Genomic DNA, 19,369 nt, shown 5'->3' with positions numbered 1-19,369 from the left:
ATGGTGGCTGCCTAGGGCTGTGAGGTGGTGACAATATTCTAAAATTTACTGTGATTATGGTTATACAACTTTGTGCATATACTAAAAACCACTAAAACCAATGAACTGTTCAACTTAGTGAATTGTACAGCATGCGAGTTATAATAAAAAAAAACACAACTAAATCCTAGAAACTCAACTCTTAGAAGATTACTTTATATGTGTATGTGGGCTGGGCATGGTGGCTCACGCCTGTAATTCCAGCACTTTGGGAGGTTGTGGCGGGCAGATCAGGAGGTCAGGAGTTCGAGACCAGCCTGACCAACATGGTGAAACTCCGTCTCTACTAAAAATACAAAAATTAGCTGGGTGTGGTGGTGCGCGCCTGTAATCCCAGCTACTCAGGAGGCTGAGGCAGGAGAACCACTTGAACCTAGGAGGCAGAAGTTGCAGTGAGCCGAGATCGCACCACTGCACTCCAGGCTGGGCGACAGAGTGAGACTCCATCTCCCAAAAAAAAAAAAAAAATTATCTGTGGTAGGCCCATAAGCTGTTGATGTCTTAATTTCTTGAACCTATGAACATATTTATTTACATGGCAAGAGCGTTTGCAGATGTGATTAAGAATTGTAAGGACAGCAAGATGATCCTGAATTATCCAGGTGAACCCAATCTAATCACACAAGGCCTCTAAAGGTGATGTAATGTTGATGATCTGACAAGTTGGTATTGGCTTTGAAGATGGAGGAAGGGGCCACAAGCCAACAAACATGAGTGCTTCTATAAGCTGGAAAAGGCAAGGAAATAGATTCCCCCCTAAAGCCTCGAGAAAAGAACACAGCTCTGCTGACACCTTGATTTTAGCCCAGTAAGAGCCATGCTGGAATTCTAACCGACACAACTGTAAGATGAAAATTATCTGTTGTTTTAGCTACTACATTTGTAGTAATTTTAATAGTAATAGAAAATGAATACACTAGACTATAAATTATTTGTTTTATATAGAAAAGAAAATGAATCAAATATATCTTAGTAAATCATCTGGAATAAATGAATAAGTGCAAAATATCAGAAACGTGACATAAAAACCTCAAAACCAGAGATACTTGGGGCAACAACATTCCTGCCAACACCAAAAAAATTTTTTTCCTTAATTTTTGCTGAAGTATAATATACATGAAGTCCCAAATGTAAGTACAGCTAAAAGAATTTTCACAAAGTGAATACACCATGTAGTCACCTCCCCCAAATGAAGATACAGAATATAGCCAGAATCCCAGAAAGCATCCCTCAATTCCCCTAAAGACACCACTATTCTGACATATCATAATAGATTAACCCCACCACTTTTCTGGCTTCATTTAAATGCAATCATCATTTAGACTCCTGTGTATCTGGCTGCTTCTGCTCAACATTACGTGTGTGAGATTCATCCAGGCTGCTGCATGTTGCAGCAAACAAAGCTTTTTTGCTTTGTTTTGTAGTACCTCATATATCACAATTCATTATCCCTTCATGTCTTGATGATTATTTGGGTTGTTTCCAGCTTTTGACTCTTATGAAGACTATTTAACTTCAGCAGATACTGCTAAACTTTTCCAAACTGGCTAGAACTGTTTACCCTATCAAAAGTGTGCATGTGTTCTTGTTTCTCTGCTTCCTTGTCACCACTTGGTATTATCAATTTCTTAAATCAGGCATTCTGTGTCTAATCTGCTGCACACATACCAAAGCCTGGCTGTATATTATTTTTTAAATGCCAATAAAAATTAGATCCTGAATTTTTTTCACTTGCTATTCTCACATTTTACATGCATCTTTGTTAGTATTTCCTACATCACAATCATGTCTGCAAATAGAATTTTCTCTCTTTCCAGTTATTATACCTCTTATCTTTCTGCCTTACTACCCTGACTAGAACTTTATTTTTTAATTTTTTGTAGTGATAGAGGTCTATGTTGCCCAGGTGACTCTTGAACTCTTAGCCTCAAGGGATCCTCCTGCCTCAGACTCCCAGTAGAGCTTTACATACAACACTGAATGGAAGTGATGAGAACAAGGTCTTGTCTGTTCCCTCATCTCTAGAAGTAAGCTTTCAGTAAGTCACCATTAAGCTTAATGTCCACTATAAACATTATTTTTTGTAGACGTCCTTTATCATATTTTTAAAAGTCCCTTTATTCCTAGTTTGTTAAATATTTGTTCTGTGGGTTTTTTGTTTTTTTTGAAACTAATGAACAGGTGTTGAATTTTATCAAATGCTTTTGTTCTTCTTTGACTAGATTTCATTTTTCCCTCCATTTTGAGAACTTTGAAGGACTTTAATTCATTGAAATGTTTTGAGATTGCATGTGGCCAATTAGAAGGAATGTGCAATCCCCTGTTGTTTGGTGCAGTGTTTTATAGATTAGTCAGGACAAAGTAGTTAATAGCATTACTCATATCTTCTGTAGCTCTACTAAATTTCATTTGTTTTTTTTATTAATGAGAGAAGTGTATTAAAATCTCCAAATATGCCTATTTTGCCTTTTAGATCTATCAGTTTCCCTTTATATTTTCTGGGGCTATGCTACTAGATACATATGAATTTTTTTTTTAAGACATTTATTCAGCGTCATGATCAGACTATTACATTTAGCAATCAACAGCATGGGTGCAAAAAAAAAAAGAAAAAGAAAAAAATCTACATTAAAACCCTTTGTTGGAATGCTTTACACTTTCCACAGAACAGAAACTAAAATAAGCTGTTATACAATTAGTCACAAACACAGTCCTCGAGTTTTCTGCCCATACGCAGGAGTATTTGTCTAAATCATGTCTTCTTTGTAGCAGAGCTAGGCCCTGCCACCACTGTGCTTGGCTGAGTTCACAAATCTGTTGTAACCTGTAGCTTCCCTGTCACTTCTCCGGCTTTCCTCTCCTGCTAAGCTTTGTCTCCTAATTAAAATCTTCTGCCACTGCCATAGCTACTGCTGCTACTGGAACCGCCATAGCCACCTTGGTTTCGTGGTTTGGCAAAGTATTGGCTGCCACCACATAGGGGCCAGAGCTGCTGCCTCCAAAGTTTCCTCCCTTTATGGGTCCAAAATTTGAAGACTGATTGTTGTAACTGCCAAAATCATTGTAGCTTCCACCACCTCTAAAATTGCCTCCACTACCACCGCCAAAGCTGCCTTCGCCTCCGTTGTTATAGCTGTCACAGCTGCCACTCCTGCCATAGCCACTGCCCTGGTTTCCATAACCCTGTCCACCACTTCCAAAGCCTCTGCTTCCTCCAGAGTAACCAGGCCCACCTCCTCCATAACCACCATCATTACCAAATCCATTATAGCCATCCCCACTGCCACCATATCCACCACCACCACGGCTGCCACCAAAGCCACCACGACCACTGAAGTTTCCTCCACGACCAAAGTTGTCATTCCCACCAAAACCACCTCCACGACCACCACCAAAGTTTCCAGAACCACTTCGACCTCTTTGGCTGGATGAAGCACTGGCCATCTCTTGCTTTGACAGGGCTTTCCTAACTCCATAGTTGTGGCCATTCACAGTATGGTATTTCTGAATGACAATCTTATCCACGGAGTCATGGTTGTCAAAGGTTACAAAAGCAAAGCCCCTTTTCTTGCCACTGCCTCTGTCAGTCATGATTTCAATCACTTCAATTTTTCCATACTGTTCAAAATAATCTCTTAGGTGACGTTCTTCAGTGCCTTCTTTAATGCCACCAACAAACATTTTTTTCACAGTTAAGTGGGCACCTGGTCTTTGAGAATCTTCTCTTGAGATAGCTCTCATTGGTTCCACAACTCTTCCATCTACTTTGTGTGGCCTTGCGTTCATAGCTGCATCCACCTCCTCCACAGGTGCATACGAGACGAACCCAAAGCCCCTGGAGTGCTTGGTGTTTGGATCTCTCATTACCACACAGTCTGTGAGCGTTCCCCATTGCTCAAAATGGCTCCTCAGGCTCTCATTGGTTGTTTCAAAGCTCAACCCTCCAATGAAGAGCTTCCTCAGCTGTTCTGGCTCTTTAGGAGACTCTGACTTAGACATGATCGCAGGGAGAAGAGAGACTTTAACGATGCTGCTTCGGCGGCGTCCACGGGCAGAAAGGAGCAAACTGACGAACACATCTCGAATTTATAAAGTGCTCTAAGTGCCTATAAAGTCTTCCTGGGCAGTGTTAAGTCTTACAACGTTGTTTTCTAAGAATGCCTTGGCTATTGTTATTGTTTTAATCCTTTATCATCATGAACAACCTCTATCTCTAGTAATATTTCTTTCTGTGAAATAACACTTTGAAATTAATATAGCTCTTCCAGGGGTCCTTTGGTGTTTGCATAGTATACCTTTTCCAACTCTTTTACTTTCAGTCTTTCCACTTAAAGTGGGTCTCTTGTACACAAATCATGGTTGGGTCAATTGCTTTTTTTTTTTTTTTTTTTTTTAATTTTTTTGAGACAGAGTCTTGTTTTGTCGCCAGGCGCCAGGTTGGAGTGCAGTGGCTCAGTCTCGGCTCACTGCAACCTCCGCCTCTCGGGTTCAAGTAATTCTCCTGCCTCAGCCTCCCGAGTAGCTGGGACTACAGGCATGCGCCACCATGCCCAGCTAATTTTTGTATTTTTTTAGTAGAGACAGGGTTTCGCCATGTTGGCCAGGATGGTCTCGATCTCTTGACCTCGTGATCTGCCCGCCTCGGCCTCCCAAAGTGCTGGGATTACAGGTGTGAGCCACTGCGCCTGGCCGGGTCTATTGTTTTTAATCTGAAAATCTTTGTCTTTTAACTGGAATAGTCAGCCTGTTTACCTACAATGTAATTTTTACATATTTGGGTTTACCTCTATTACTGTACTCTTAGTTCTTTGTTCCCTTTCTTTCCTGCCTTATTTTAGACTAAGCAAATATTAATATTCCAGTTCTCTTGTTAGCCTCTTATATTCCATTCTTTTATCACTTTAATTGTTAACAGTATGACTTTAATTATAGTAGCCACACAGAAAAAGTTAAAAACATATATTAATATATTTAATCAAATATGTTAAAAATATCATCATTTCAACATGTAATCAGTATTTTTTAAATGAGGTATTTTATATTCTCTTTTTTCCATACTAAGTCTTCTAAGCTTTCAAAATATGGTGTTTATTTTATAGTCACAGCACATCTCAATTCAGAATAGCCACATTTTAAGTTCTCAATAACTCCATGCAGCCAATGCCAACTGTAGCAGACTGCAGCCATAGATTTACAATGTGCAACCCTTAACTTACTAAGAGACTATGACAAATTAGTAATTTCCTGACCTTCTGAACAATGCAAGAACCTTGCAATACCTTAATTACATTTACTGCCCCCCTCCTAACTTTTGAACCATTTTATGTGAAATTTTCAACCTACATATATATTGTTATTACACTATAGTCAATATTCATATACATTTACCTTCATATTTACTCTTCCATTGTTCTTTATTCCTTCCTGCAATTTTGTTTCCCTATGGGATTACTGTCTTTCTGTAACAAGGACTTCCTTTTTCTTTCAGAATGGGCCTATTGGTGACAAATACTCTTTATTATCTATTGAGAAATCAGCTGTCAATCTTATTATTCCGCTTAACCTAATTATCTTTTTTCTCTAGCAATTAAAGATTTTTTTCACTGTCCTTGACTTTTAGCACTTTGATTATGGCACTCCTAGCCCTCTCATTTAGTATAACCCAACTGTATGTGTCTTAAACCTTCTGTTGTGTCCCTTGTCTCCATTACATTATTATTTTTCATTCTTTCATTTCTCAGTGCTTCATTGTGGATCTTTCTTACTGATCAATCTTCTAATTCATACATCTTTCTGTGTTGAGTTGCTGTTAAACACATGCATGGGACTTAACTCAAGCTAATGTATTTTTTAGTCCTAAAATTTTCATTTGGCCAGGTGCAGTGGCTGACGCCTGTAATCCCAGTACTTTCGGAGGCCCAGTCTGGCAGATCACCTGAGGTCAGGAGAGACCAGCCTGGCCAACATGGTGAAACCCTGTCTCTACTATCAAAAAAAAAAAAAAAAAAATCAGCTGGACATGGTGGCAGGTGTCTGTAATCCCAGCTACTCAGCAGGCTGGGGCAGGAGAATCACTTGAACCCAGGAGGTGGAGGTTGCAGTGAGCCGAGATTGCACCACTGTACTCCAGCCTACGTGACGAGAGCAAAAGGCTATCTAAAAAGATAAAATAAAATTTTTGTTTGATTCTATTTTATAGATTCCAGTTCTCTGGTAAAACCCTATATCTCTTCATCTGTTTCCATAAACTCATAAATCAGTTATTCTAAGGCCTAAGAGTTCCAATGTCTGGATCACTTCAAGTTCTTTTCCTGTTACTCATTCTTTCTCTTGATTTTCATTCATTTGATCCTGCTTATTGGCATGCCTGGTATTTTTATAGAGATAGGGTCTTACTATGTGGCCAGGTTGGTCTCGAACTCCTGGTCTCTAGTAATTTTGCTGCCTTGGCCGCTCAAAATGCTACGATCACAGGCATGAGCCACTGCGCCTGGCAATTCCTGGTATTTTTTTTTTTTTTTTAATATTTAAGCTTAAGTAGGGCAATTCCTAGTATTTTGATGGAATGCAGGATACTATGTTTCAAAGAGCATAGGGGCTAAGTTTCTTCTGGCAGGCAACTAGAATAAGGGCTGATCACCTTGATCCAATCAAAGTTTTGAAGCTGGATTTTAAGCTGGTAACTTCTGGTCAGCCTTTATTGGTAGGACATAATTCTTTTGAGGTCTCAACTGAAAGCCTGGAGTATTTTCCATTGTCATTCCTCTTCGGCTGGCCTTGAAATCTAATTTTTTGTCTACCTGCTCCTGTGAGAACAAAAACTATGCTTAAGTTGTTTAGCCTTTGGTAACAGCTTTCTACTAAATTTCTTCTGAATTTGAAAAATATCTTAATTTGAAAAATACCTTAACAGCAAAAGCTAAGTCAAATGTTGAGTTTACTACCCTCTATTTTTCCAAAGAGTTGGGATCTCACTCTGTTGCCCAGGGTCAAGTGCAATGGTGTGATCAAAGCTCACTGTAACCTCGAACTGCTGGGCTCAAGCAATCTTCCTGCCTCAGCCTCCTTGAGTAGCTGGGATTACAGGCATGTGCCAACATGATGGCTGAGTTCATTACTCTTGAGGTTGTCTTTTCCCTAGGATCTTGGACCCTCAAATCCTGGCTGCCTTAAAATCCCTCATTTTGAACTTTAGTCCTGCTACTCAATGATTCTGAAACAAACTCTGGACCACTGCTTTGTCTGGCCTCTACGCCACGGGAAGAATTAGCCAACGCCCCAAGGGAAAAAAGCAGGGGTAAATATGGGCTCAACTCAATAGAATTTTTCTCTACAATTTTGGCTCCTGCCAAATTTGACCTGGCTGTCTTGGTTAGTCCCCAATGCCTTTAATGATATTTATTTTTGTATTTTAAACAGTTTTTACAGCAGTCTCGTCAGAGATTTGGTCTGATATTCTGTTATAACCATAAACAAAATTTTCCTGAGTTTTAATTACTGATACAGTTTTTACTGACTAGTCTATAAACTTCCTGAGAATAGAAACTACTTTTATTCCCTAACTTCTATTTAAACACTTAGCACACTACCTGACACAGAGCTTACTATTTGATAAATTATTAGTTTTTGTTTTGTTTTGTTTTTTGAGACGGAGTCTCGCAATGTTGCCTGGGCTTGAGTGCAAAGACATGATCTCAACTCACTGCAACCTCTGCCTTCCAGGTTCAAGCGATTCTCCTGCCTCAGCCTCCCAAATAACTGGGACTACAGGTGCCCACCACCAAATCTGGGGCTGATTTTTTGTATTTTTAGTAAAGACAAGGTGTCATCATGTTGGCCAGGCTGGTCTCAAACTCCTGACCTTGTGATCCACCCGCCTCGGCCTCTCAAAGTGTTGGGATTACAGGTGTGAGTCACTGTGCCCAGCCTATTAACTTTTTTATATTAGGAAAAAAAGCTTAGAATGCAAGTAAAGCACAGCACATAAATATAGGCCTGCTAAACCAATCCAGCCCATTAATTCTTTTTTTTTTTTTTTGAGACAGAGTTTTGCTCTTGTTACCCAGCCTGGAGTGCAATGGCGTGATCTCGGCTCACCGCAACCTCCGCCTCCTGGGTTCAGCAGTTCTCCTGCCTCAGCCTCCTGAGTAGCTGGGATTACAGGCACGCGCCACCATGCCCAGCTAATTTTGTGTATTTTTAGTAGAGACGGGGTTTCACCATGTGGACCAGGATGGTCTTGACCTCTTGACCTCGAGATCCACCCGCCTCGGCCTCCCAAAGTGCTGGGGATTACAGGCTTGAGCCACTGCGCCCGGCCTAATCCTTTTAATTTTACTTATCTCCAGTGAAATATCCAATCTTTTCTTCTGTGGTCCACAAATTAATGAAGTACATCCATCAATAAAACTGCATTCTCAATGTTAATCTGAGGTTAAATTACTCAGACAGTACTAAAATATTTTATTTATTTATTAAGAGTCTTTTGTTCTAGATTAAGTGATTTCATCATTCTTTGGATTTAACCAATCCATTTCTAGGTCTAGCATTTTATTAGAAAACAATGAGATTTTTCATTCAAAATAAAGCGCTCTTAAGCTTTAGAGGTGTCTTGATTACATTCAATTAGGGTTTTCCAGGAGGGCAAGAAAACAATAATACAACAAAAGCTCTTAGATATAAAATCTAAAACCAAAGAAAAGTTGACTTAAAGTATAAATATTTTCTTTATGCCAGTGGGTTACTCTTGTATTATCGATCTTGTACCATCAATCCCTAACGACAACAGCTAAAAAAAATTAAAAGTGGTTGTCTCTGGACAGCAGAAATTTTAGAGGTAAGGAAATAGGGAACTGGATTACCACTTCTCACAATAAGCACTTAAAAATTATTAGTCCCATGTTTAAATTGAAAACATAATTGTGTATAAACAGAGGTACTGATTTTTTAAAAAAGAGAAAAAAAGGAAGACGCAACCCTTAAAGTAATAGTACTGAAAGCTGGTTACACAATGCCCTGGACTCACAAGGCAGCCTTGAGGCAGCCATTTATCCTTGTGGTGGTTTCAGTCCTAGATCTGCAAACCTGATAATAAACCAGAACTCCAAGATATTTTCAACACTAATATTCTACTATTCTAAAGCTTCAATGTATGATAAATGGCAGGGCACGAGTTAAAAGAGAAAAATGTATTTGTTAAATAAAAGCTAAACTCATAAGGGCTTGTTTTGTAATGGATGCTTAATGAAATTACAGTGATCAGCACAGTAATTTTAGGGTGACTCTTAAGAGAGTTAACGAAAGATGATATGGGCATTAGGGAATCTATCTCCATTGATTAGACAGCTTCTTCATAAATGCACACACGTTCCAAGCATTAATGATCCATCTAGGGCCTCTGAGAGCAGTATGTGCTAAGTGTCACGTAACAGCTTCTGCTCTCACAAACTAGTCAAAGTGTCACAACCTGCCCTTTTCTGCAAACTGTGAGTAGTCAGAGACCGAAGGACTGAACCGAAACTGCTGGATCCAAAGGATGGGCATGATCATCAATTTATAGCTAGATAGGGAAAGGGCGCTGGCCCTTCCTATATGATTCTTGACAAATTAAGAGCACTATGAGATATGGCTTTCAGTTTTAAAAGATTATGCATTTCAGACCAGGTGCAGTGGCTCACACCTGTAATCCCAGCACTTTGGAAGGCTGAGGCAGGTGGATCACTTGAGGTCAGGAGTTCGAGACCAGCCTGGCAAACATAGCAAAACCCCATCTCTACTAAAAACACAAAAATTAGCTGGGCGTGGTGACAGGCCCCTGTAATCGCAGTTACTCTGGAGGTTGAGGCAGGAGAATTGCTTGAACCTGGGAGGTGGAGGCTGTGGTGAGCCAAGATTGCATCACTGCTCTCCAGCCTGGGTGACAGTGAGACCCCATCTCAAAAAAAAGAAAAAAAAGATTATGCATTTCAGACTGTCCAATTTTTTTTTTTTAATTATACTTTAAGTTCTGGGGTACATGTGCAGAATGTGCAGGTCTGTTATATAGGTAAACTACATGCCAGGGTGGTTTGCCACACCCATCAACCAGACTGTCCAATTTTAACTTACAGAGCTTGAAATAAAAGAACCAGTACCCTCTTTGCTTCTAAAGGTAAGGATCAGATAGGTATCTGTCTCACAGGAAACAAAAGCCAACTGCCTCTCCCCCAAGCTGTACATATATATCATCAAAGAAGTGTCCATAGGAAGTAAGAAAGCAGAGAATTGGGTTAGTAGCAAAGACTGTCAAGTTTACGAAAAGAATTTTCCTTATGTACGATTAACCATCCTGTATCATATTTCCCCCTGAATTTTAAGTACCGAGTAAATGAAAATAAACTTTAAATTATTAGCTGAAATAATTGATTTGTGTATATATGTTTCTACATATAGATTAAGGTATATATATATTAAATATCTTAAGATCATAGAATCATAGGACTTAAACTAGAAGAACTCAAGAGGCATTAAATAATTGACTTAATGCTTGAATTATCTCCATTTAATTAACTTGATACATGGCAAAGTTCTAAAATCAAAGGAAAAGTAATTTTTTTTTGTTTTTTCTTTTCCTGAGACAGGGTCTTACTCTATCGCCTAGGCAGGAGTGCAGTGGCATGATAGCAGCTCACAGCAGCCTCAACTTCCCAGCTCAAGTAAGCCTCCTGCCTCAGCCCTCCAAGTAGCTGGGTTGAGGTGGGAGGATCGCTACCATGCTGCTAATTTTTTTTAAGTAGAGAGAAGATCTCACTATGTTGCCCAGGCTGGTCCAAACTCCTAAGCATAAGCAATCCTTCAAGGGGGAAGTAATTTATAATGTTCCAAAATTACTTAATTTATTGTCTACAAAAATTTAAAACTTAGGTTATAAGAAGACACCTAACAACAAGGAAGACAATACAAGTATACTTCAGACTGTACTTCATCTTCCTGTGCTTCATAGATACTGCGTTTTTTACAACTTGAGGGTTTGTGGCAACCCTGTATCAAACAAGCCTGTTGGTACCATTCTGCCAACAGCATGTGCTCATTTCAACATCTCTGGGTCACGTTTGGTAATTCTTGCAACATTTTTTATTATAACAGTTATGGTGGTGTGTGACCAGTGATCGTTGATGGCACTATAGTAATTGTTTTGGGGTGGCATGAACTGTGCCCATATAAGACAGTAAACTTAATCTGTAAAGTTGTGTGTGTTCTGAATGATCCACTGACTAGCCACTTTGTGTGTCTCTCTCTCTCTCTCCTTGGGCCTCCCTACTCCTTGACACATAACAATGTTAAAATTAGGCCAATTAATAACCCTACAATGGCCTCTAAGTGTTCAAGTAAAAGGAAGGCTAACACATCTTTCACTGTAAATCAAAATCTAGAAATGCTTAAGCTGAGAAAGGCACAGCAAAAGCCAACAGGCTGAAATCGGGGCCTCTTGTGCCAGTTAGTCAAGTTGTGAATGCACAGAAAAAGTTATTGAAGGAAATCAAAAGTGCTACACCAGTGAATATACAAATGATAAGATAACAAAATGGCCTTATTGCTGATATGGAGAAAGTTTTCATGCTTTGAATAAAAGATCAAACCAGCTACAACATTTCCTTAAGCCAAAGCTGAATCCACAGCAAGGCCTTAACTCTCTTCAATTCTATGAATGCTGAGATTGGTGACGAAGCTGCAGAAGAAAAGTTTGAAGCTAGCAGAGGCTGGCTCAATGTTGAAGGAAAGAATTCATCTCCATAACATACAAGTTCAAGGTGAAGCAGCAAGTGCTAATACAGAAGCTGCAGCAAGTTACCCAGAAGATCTAGCTAAGATCACTGATGAAGGTGGCCACACTAAATGACAATTTTCAATGTGGATAAAACAGCCTTCTATTAAAAGAAGATGACACCTAGGACTTTCATAGCTACAGAGGAAAAGTCAATGCCTGGCTTCAAAGCTTCAAAGGACAGGCTGTCTCTCTCATTAGGGGCTAAGCAGCTGGTGACTTTAAGTGGAAGCCAGTGCTCATTTACCAGTCCCACAATCCTAGGACCCTTAGTGGTTACGCTAAATCTACTCTGCCTATGGTCTATAAATGGAACAACAAAGCCTGGATGACAGCCCATCTGTTGACAGCATAGTTTATTGAACACTTTAAACCCAATGTTCCTTTCGAAATATTACTGCTCATCGACAATGCAACAAATCAGCCAGGAGCTGCAATGATGATACAAGGAGATTAATGTTGTTTTCATGTCTGCTAATACAACATCCATTCTGCAGCTCTTAGATCAAGGAGTGGGCTTAAAATGTTCAATAAACTATGGGTCTCGCCACTTCAAGCCAAGATCATGGACTTAAATCGAATGACAAAGGAGAAACAAATGAAGCAGCTTAAAGAGAAGTAACAAGATCAGTTTCAAAAACACTTTGGTAGTAAACTAGAAGCTGGACAAGAAGATGAGAAAACTACATATGTCCATGTGAAAACTTGTTGTACACAAATGTCTTCAACCAGGCAGGTGGATTGTGCCTATGGATTCAGCTACTTGGGAGGCTGAGCTGGGAAGATCACTTGAGACCAGACTGGGCAACATACTAAGACCTCATGCCAAAAAAAAGTTCCTAGCAGTGATATATATAACCCCCACAAAAGTGTAAGCAACACAGACACCATCCTGAAGAGTATTATGGATAAACAATATGTAGCATACCCATATAACAGAATATTATTTGGCCACAAAAAGGAATGAAGTAGTATATGCTACGGCATGGATAAACCTTAAAAACATGATTCTAAGTGAAAAAATCCAGTCACAGAGGACCACATATTGTGTGATTCCATTTATAAAAAATGTCCATAATAAGGAAATCTATAGGACAGAAAGTGATTAGTGGTTGCTTGTAGTAAATAGAGAATGACTGCTACCAGGTATAGGATTTCTTTATGGGGCAGTAAAAATATCCTAAAATTGGTTGTGGTAATGGTTTTACGACTCTGAATATATTTTAACCCCCCGCCCCCGCCACTGAAATGTACACTTTAAGTTGGATGAATTGTATCTTGTGTGGCCTATCTCAATAAAAAAATGTTCTTAAGAAAAAGAAAAAAAAACAACTAAGTGATTGTAATTGATTTCATTTACAACTAAGTGATTTCATTTATGCTTGAGGTTTCAGTTCTAGAACCAACTTGTAACTGCCAGCATTGATGTTCTTGCCATTCAACAAAGCCTGAGACTTTTCAGGTTTGAGTATGGAAGTCTTTTTTTTTTTTTTTTTTTTTTTTTTTTTTTTTTTGCAGTACGAGTTTCATTTTTGTTGCCCAGGCTGGACTGGTGGTGTGATTTCAGCTCACCTCAACCTCTGTTTCCAGGGTTCAAGCGCCTGCCTCAGCCTCCCAAGTAGCTGGGATTACAAGCATGTGCCACCATGCCCGGCTGATTTTTGTACTTTTAGTAGAGACAGGGTTTCACCATATTGGCTAGGCTGGTCTTGACCTCCTGACCTCAGGTGAGCCACTGCTTTGGCCTCCCAAAGTGCTGGGATTACAGGCTATGAGCCACCACGCCCAGCCTGAGTATGGAAGCCATTTTAGGCTGAAGTTTTATGTTTGGTTTCGTTCACTTAGCATAAAATTTTCATAGTTCGTCCAAGTTGCAGCATGTATCAAAACTTCTAATCCATGAACACGGTATGTCTTTCCATTTATTTAGATTGTCTTTAATTTCTTTCAGCAATGTTTTGTATTTTTCAGTGTATCAGACTCGTGCCTCCTTTGTTAAATTTATTTCTAGATAGTTTATTCTTTTTGATGTTTCTATAAATGAAATTGTTTTAATTTATTGTTAGTATAAGTAAATGCAAGTGATTTTTGTGTACTGATCTTGCATCTTGCAACTTTGCTGAATTTACTAGTTTCAACAGTTTTTATGTAAATTCTTAAAGGTTTTCTAGATAATAGCTGGGTGTGATGGCTTACACCTGCAGTCCCATCTACTCAGGAGGTTGAAGAGGAAGTAATGTGTAGCTGCTATTTTTGGGTGCAGTGTTGTATAAAATACGTAATTAGGTCTAGTTGGTATATAGTACTATTCAAGTCTTCTATCCCTTGCTGATTTTCTATCTGGTCTTGTCATTTCTTTCTCTTTTTGCAAAGTTGTTTGATTATTGTGGTAAATATACATAACAAATCATTTTAACCATCTTTAGGTATACAGTTCAACAGCATTAAGTATATTCATACTATTGTGCTACAATCACCACAATCCACCTCCAGTACTTTTTTCATTTTATAAAACTAAACTGTGTACCCACCCCCTTTCTTTTTTCCCTCCCCCAGCCCCTGACAATCAACATTCTAATTTTTGTCTCTATAAATATTACTACTCTAGGTACTCCATATAATTAGAGTTGTGTAGTATTTCTCCTTTTATACATGGCTTGTTTCATCTAGCGCAGAGTCTTCAATGTGCATCGTGTTGTAGCATGGGTAAGAATTTCCTTCCTTTGAATTAATTGTTTTAATTAAATAAATAAAAAGAAAGTAAAAAAAAAGAATTTCCTTCCTTTTTAAGGAAGAATGGTATTCCATTGTATTATATAACACAGGTTGTTTATCCATTCATCTATTGATCAACATCTGGTTGCTTCCATTTTTCAGCTATTGTAAGTAACAGTGCCATGAAAATGGGTGTGCTTAAAACATTTCTCCAAATCTCTGCTTTCAATTCTTTTGGGTATATACCCAGAAGTGGAATTGCCAAATCATATGGTAATTCTGTTTATTTTTTTCAGGAACTGTCATACTATTTTCCACAGCAGTTACATTTTATAGGTTCCCCCGCCTCAACAAAGCATAAGCCTACACATTTCTCCACATCTTTGCCAACACTATTAATCTCCTTTTTTAGCCAGTGGAAGTTGGCATGGAGATTTTTTTGAGTCGGGGGACAGAGTCTCACTCTGTCGTCCAGAGGTGCAATATTGGCTCACTGCAACCTCTGCCTCTGGGTTCAAGTGATTCTCCTGCCTCAGCCTCCTGAGTAGCTGGGATTACAGGCGCAAGCCACCAAGCCCAGCTATTTATTGTATTTTTAATACAGACAGGGTTTTACCATGTTGGTCAGGCTGGTCTCGAACTCTAACCTTGTGATCCACCAACCTTTGCCTCCCAAAGTGCTGGGATTACAGGTGTGAGCCACTGAGTGAGGCCTTTTTTTTTTTTTTTTTTTTAATTATTTTCTCTTTTTCACTTGCCACTGGCTAGAAGCTCAAATATGGAGAGTCTTAATACATCTTCAATGATTATTATGACTTTTCTTTATGCCCACTGCAATTTGCTTGGCTTTTTAATCTTAAATGAGGATCATCACTTAAAATCATGTACAAATTCATCCAAAAGGGTGTTAATGGCAGATCTTAATCAATCCGTTACTCTACTACATGATTACCTCTTCTGCATAAAATTTGTATGCAAATGTTGTAGCTAGACCTTTTATGCCATTTTGGTGAGATGAGGGCTGATGTGAAGAGATCAGGAACATAGAACTCTATTCTCTTCTTGTGTTGTACTTCTGTGCATTTGTGCCAAAGTATGAAATGCAATCAAGAGTACCATCTGCAAGCTGGGGAGAATCTCTGTAACTAATACTGTACGTGAGGACACCAGGAACAAAACTGTATTTTTTAGCAGTATGAATGGATGAATTTTACATGTTTTCTTTTTGTATGGAGAATTAGGGTCCACTCTCCGAAGTTACATTTACCTTAAAAAAGCATTTAACCTGGACTTAAATAAGAAAGTGCTACAATAGATGAGTAATATTGGAAATATTGGCTACTGTGGAAAGGTAACAAACTTACTTCCTCCAAGTGATAGTCAATTACAGCTGGACTTTAAGAATGTGTTCCTGAAATTTTATATATGACTCATCACTGCAGCCTCTGCCTCCCAGGCTCAAGTGATCCTCCCATCTCAGCCTCTCAAGAAGCTGAGACTCCAGGCACACAGCGCCATGCCAGCTAATTATAATTTTTATTTTTGCAGAGATAGGGTTTTGCCATGTTGCCCAAGCTTGAACTCCTGGGCACAAGTGATCCACCCGTCTCAGCCTCCCAATGTGCTGGGATTGTAGGTGTGATCCATTATGCTCGGCCAGGATTCACCATTTCTAATGTGTGACAGGTAGTAAGCTACGACACTCCAGCACTTGGTTTGGCAATTACTCACATGGGACAAAAGAACCATATGATTACCTGATAGCCTTCTGTTTTCTTCTGACACCACTTTAGCAAGGCATTCCTCTTTGATCCTCCATATTCTCTGGCCAATGCTGAGAGAGGGTCTTTCCTTTCTTCTCTGAAAACAAGTAACCCAAAGTTGAAATATTTTTTGTTTGGGCACCAGAATAAGAGAACAGTATTAGTTTGCATTTTTAAACAGGAGAAATGCACATAGTAAGGAAAATAGAAAGGCAAGACATATTTTTTCATACATCTGATTTTTAGTTTATGGCCCCATAGATCCACTGTTGTCAGAATTCTCTGCTAACTGAAGGGAGGGACTCTATAATCATCACCCACATGGAAAGTGGTAAAGATAGTACAAAGCGCATTTAAAATTAATCAAATGTGTTAGGCATGGTGGCTCACGCCTGTAATCCCAGCACTTTGGGAGGCCAAGGCAGGCTGATCACCTAAGGTCAGGAGTTCGAGATCGGCCTGGCCAACACTGTGAAACCCCGTCTCTACTAAAGATACAAAAATTAGCTGGGCATGGTGGCAGGCGCCTGTAATCCCAGCTACTTGGGAGGCCAAGGCAGGAGAATTGCTTGAACCCTGGAAGTGGAGGTTGCAGTGAGCTGAGATTGTGCCACTGCATTCCAGCCTGGGCAACAAGAACAAAACTATCTCAAAATAAATAAATAAAATAACTGTTAATGCTCTTTATCATCTCATCATTTAAAAAACTACTTTCTATAAATATACAGGGCAAGGTTATACAAGTTGTCGGACTCTAAAGCATAACAGTTCTTGCCTTCAAGGAGTATACAATGGGGGGAAGCAGATGAGACAGACAAAAGATGGCAATAAACAGCTGACAACATTTATAGCTTCCATGAAACGTCTTAGATGTGTTTAATGCTAATTGTACATAGTTTTTTGACTGTAGGCAGTTAGAATTTTACCTTGCTCAAAAATTGAATTCTTTGTAAACTTACTTATTCAACATCTCCTTATGGAGCACCACTGTGCCAGGCAATGTGCAAGCACTAGGCAATTGAACAACCCAGGACCTCCACCCCCTCAAGGAACTTCAGATAGTAAGTAGAAACACTGTAGAAGTTTGGGGGGTTAAAATTCAGTGGCTATACATATGATTCATTGAAAAAAATTCTATGTAGGGTACTTTATGACATTGCCAATTGCCTTGTAGTCAAAATAAATAACCTGCCTTAGGCCGGACATTCAATCAAAAAAGGTTTTGCAATCACCCCTGGTGAAGGGGCAGGAGAGAATTACAATCCTACTCATTCTGCACCATATCTTCCCTTTTGGTCACTACTTTGGAAGTGAAACAGAACACTAACAAATACCCAGAGAAAGAAAGTGCTGTGTAATATAACCTGCAGCTTCACTAGTAGTCTGTGCTTAAAAGATTGGTGATTTTCAGTGATTATAGCAAAGTGGAGACTCTAGTCCCATGTTCTGTGAACTTAGCAGCCCAATAAATATCCTAAAGATTCGTATGTTGGCCAGGTGTGGTGGCTCACAAGGTCAAGATATCAAGACCATCCTGGTCAACATGGTGAAACCCCGTCTCTACTAAAGACACAAAAAATTAGCTGGGCATGGTGGCGCGTGCCTGTAATCCCAGCTACTCAGGAGGCTGAGGCAGGAGAATTGCCTGAACCCAGGAGGTGGAGGTTGCGGTGAGCCGAGATCGCGCCATTGCACTCCAGCCTAGGTAATAAGAGCGAAACTCCGTCTCAAAAAAAAAAAAAGATTCGTATGTTACAAGCAGCTTAGTATTCCTCAGTACATTTATTCTGTTAGTATTCACCCTCCAAAGGATGCTAGGAAATCAAAGAGGGTACATTTATAACAGAAGCTTTTCTAATTGAGGAGCCTTGAAATAGTACCAACTTTTATTTATCTAAAAACCAAAAGCAAAAATACTATTTTTCTATGTTCAGTTAGACTGCCTTCTTGAAGAAACATACATTTTTGTGTGCCAGCCCATAAGATTCCTGCTTTGCTTTAAATAAAGTAGGGATGTTCAATCTTTTGGCTTCCTTGGGCCACAATGGAAGTAGAAGAATTGTCTTGGGCCACACGTAAAATACACTGACACAAACAATAGCTGATGAGCATAAAAAAAAAAAATCTGCAAAAGAAATTCTCAGAATGTTTTAAGAAAGTTTACAAATTTGTGTTGGGCCGCATTCAAAGCTGTCCTGGGCTGCGGGTTAGAGAAGCTTGCTTTAAGGGATTCCAGGAAGTTTGTTATACTATCACTAAACACAGGGAGAGAATGACACGGTTATGTGAATGGATGCAAAAAAGCACGCCAAAAACAAACAAAACTTGTCATGGCTCAACATAAAAGTCAGTATTATAATAAATGGGAAACGTTTACTTTGGCTCACATGGGGTCCATTTTGTTACAGAAACAGCTTAAAAAGCATCAAAGTAGAGCAAACTCTATGGACATAATGAGAAGCTACAAAAAAGCACCCCTAGGAATGGAGGATCATCTTTCACTTCTTCATTTTGAGGTGAGAAACTGAAGCCAGGAGACACCTTGTTGAAGATCAAAGCTCCTAAGTGGAGGAGGCAGGAGGAGTGTGTGTCCTGTCTCCCAAACCAGTGCCCTCTGCACAAGCACCATGCAGGGAGCTCATCACCCAGGACACAGAGAAGAGCACTGCCAGTCTTTTCCCTGCATAGGCAGGGTGGCCTGAGCTAGCCCTCTCACTCGATTTTCTACCTGCTCCCCTGGGGCACTGCTTACCGGACCACAATTCTAAAAGGTTGGCTCCCTTAGAAGCATGGCTTTATAGTAAGTGGATAATTTTAGTTTGAAAGGCAAAATATTTCATTTTATCCTCAAGACTATAATATATGAGCTAAACTTCTGCCACTCATTCCTATCCTTCCTTCTTTTTATTTTTTGAGACAGAGTCTCGTTCTGAAGCCCAGGCTGGAGTGCAATGGTGCGATTTTGGCTCACTGCAACCTCTGCCTCCCGGGTTCAAGCAATTCTAGTGCCTCAGCCTCCCAAGTAGATGGGACTACAGATACAAGAAAC

The 19,369-nt window shown here is 39.5% G+C and overlaps 1 protein-coding gene and 1 pseudogene across 6 annotated transcripts in view; both read right to left on the bottom strand.

Annotated features, from left to right (window-relative positions):
• Positions 1-19,369, bottom strand: part of SPECC1L (sperm antigen with calponin homology and coiled-coil domains 1 like) — a 153,281-nt gene that overhangs the window by 27,294 nt on the left and 106,618 nt on the right. For all 5 annotated transcript variants that reach the window (XM_035267244.3, XM_009007814.5, XM_035267261.3 and 2 more), the window contains one exon: positions 16,315-16,417. In XM_035267244.3, coding sequence (XP_035123135.2) covers positions 16,315-16,417 — 103 coding nt within the window. The remainder of the gene's footprint in view (positions 1-16,314; positions 16,418-19,369) is intronic.
• Positions 1,901-4,099, bottom strand: LOC103796241 (heterogeneous nuclear ribonucleoprotein A1 pseudogene; annotated as a pseudogene). Its single transcript, XR_013521790.1, has one exon. The product of XR_013521790.1 is annotated as a heterogeneous nuclear ribonucleoprotein A1 pseudogene (transcript).

Source organism: Callithrix jacchus, chromosome 1 (genome assembly GCF_049354715.1).
Source record: "Callithrix jacchus isolate 240 chromosome 1, calJac240_pri, whole genome shotgun sequence".
Taxonomy (NCBI): domain Eukaryota; kingdom Metazoa; phylum Chordata; class Mammalia; order Primates; family Cebidae; genus Callithrix; species Callithrix jacchus.
This window is presented reverse-complemented; position numbering and strand designations above follow the sequence as displayed.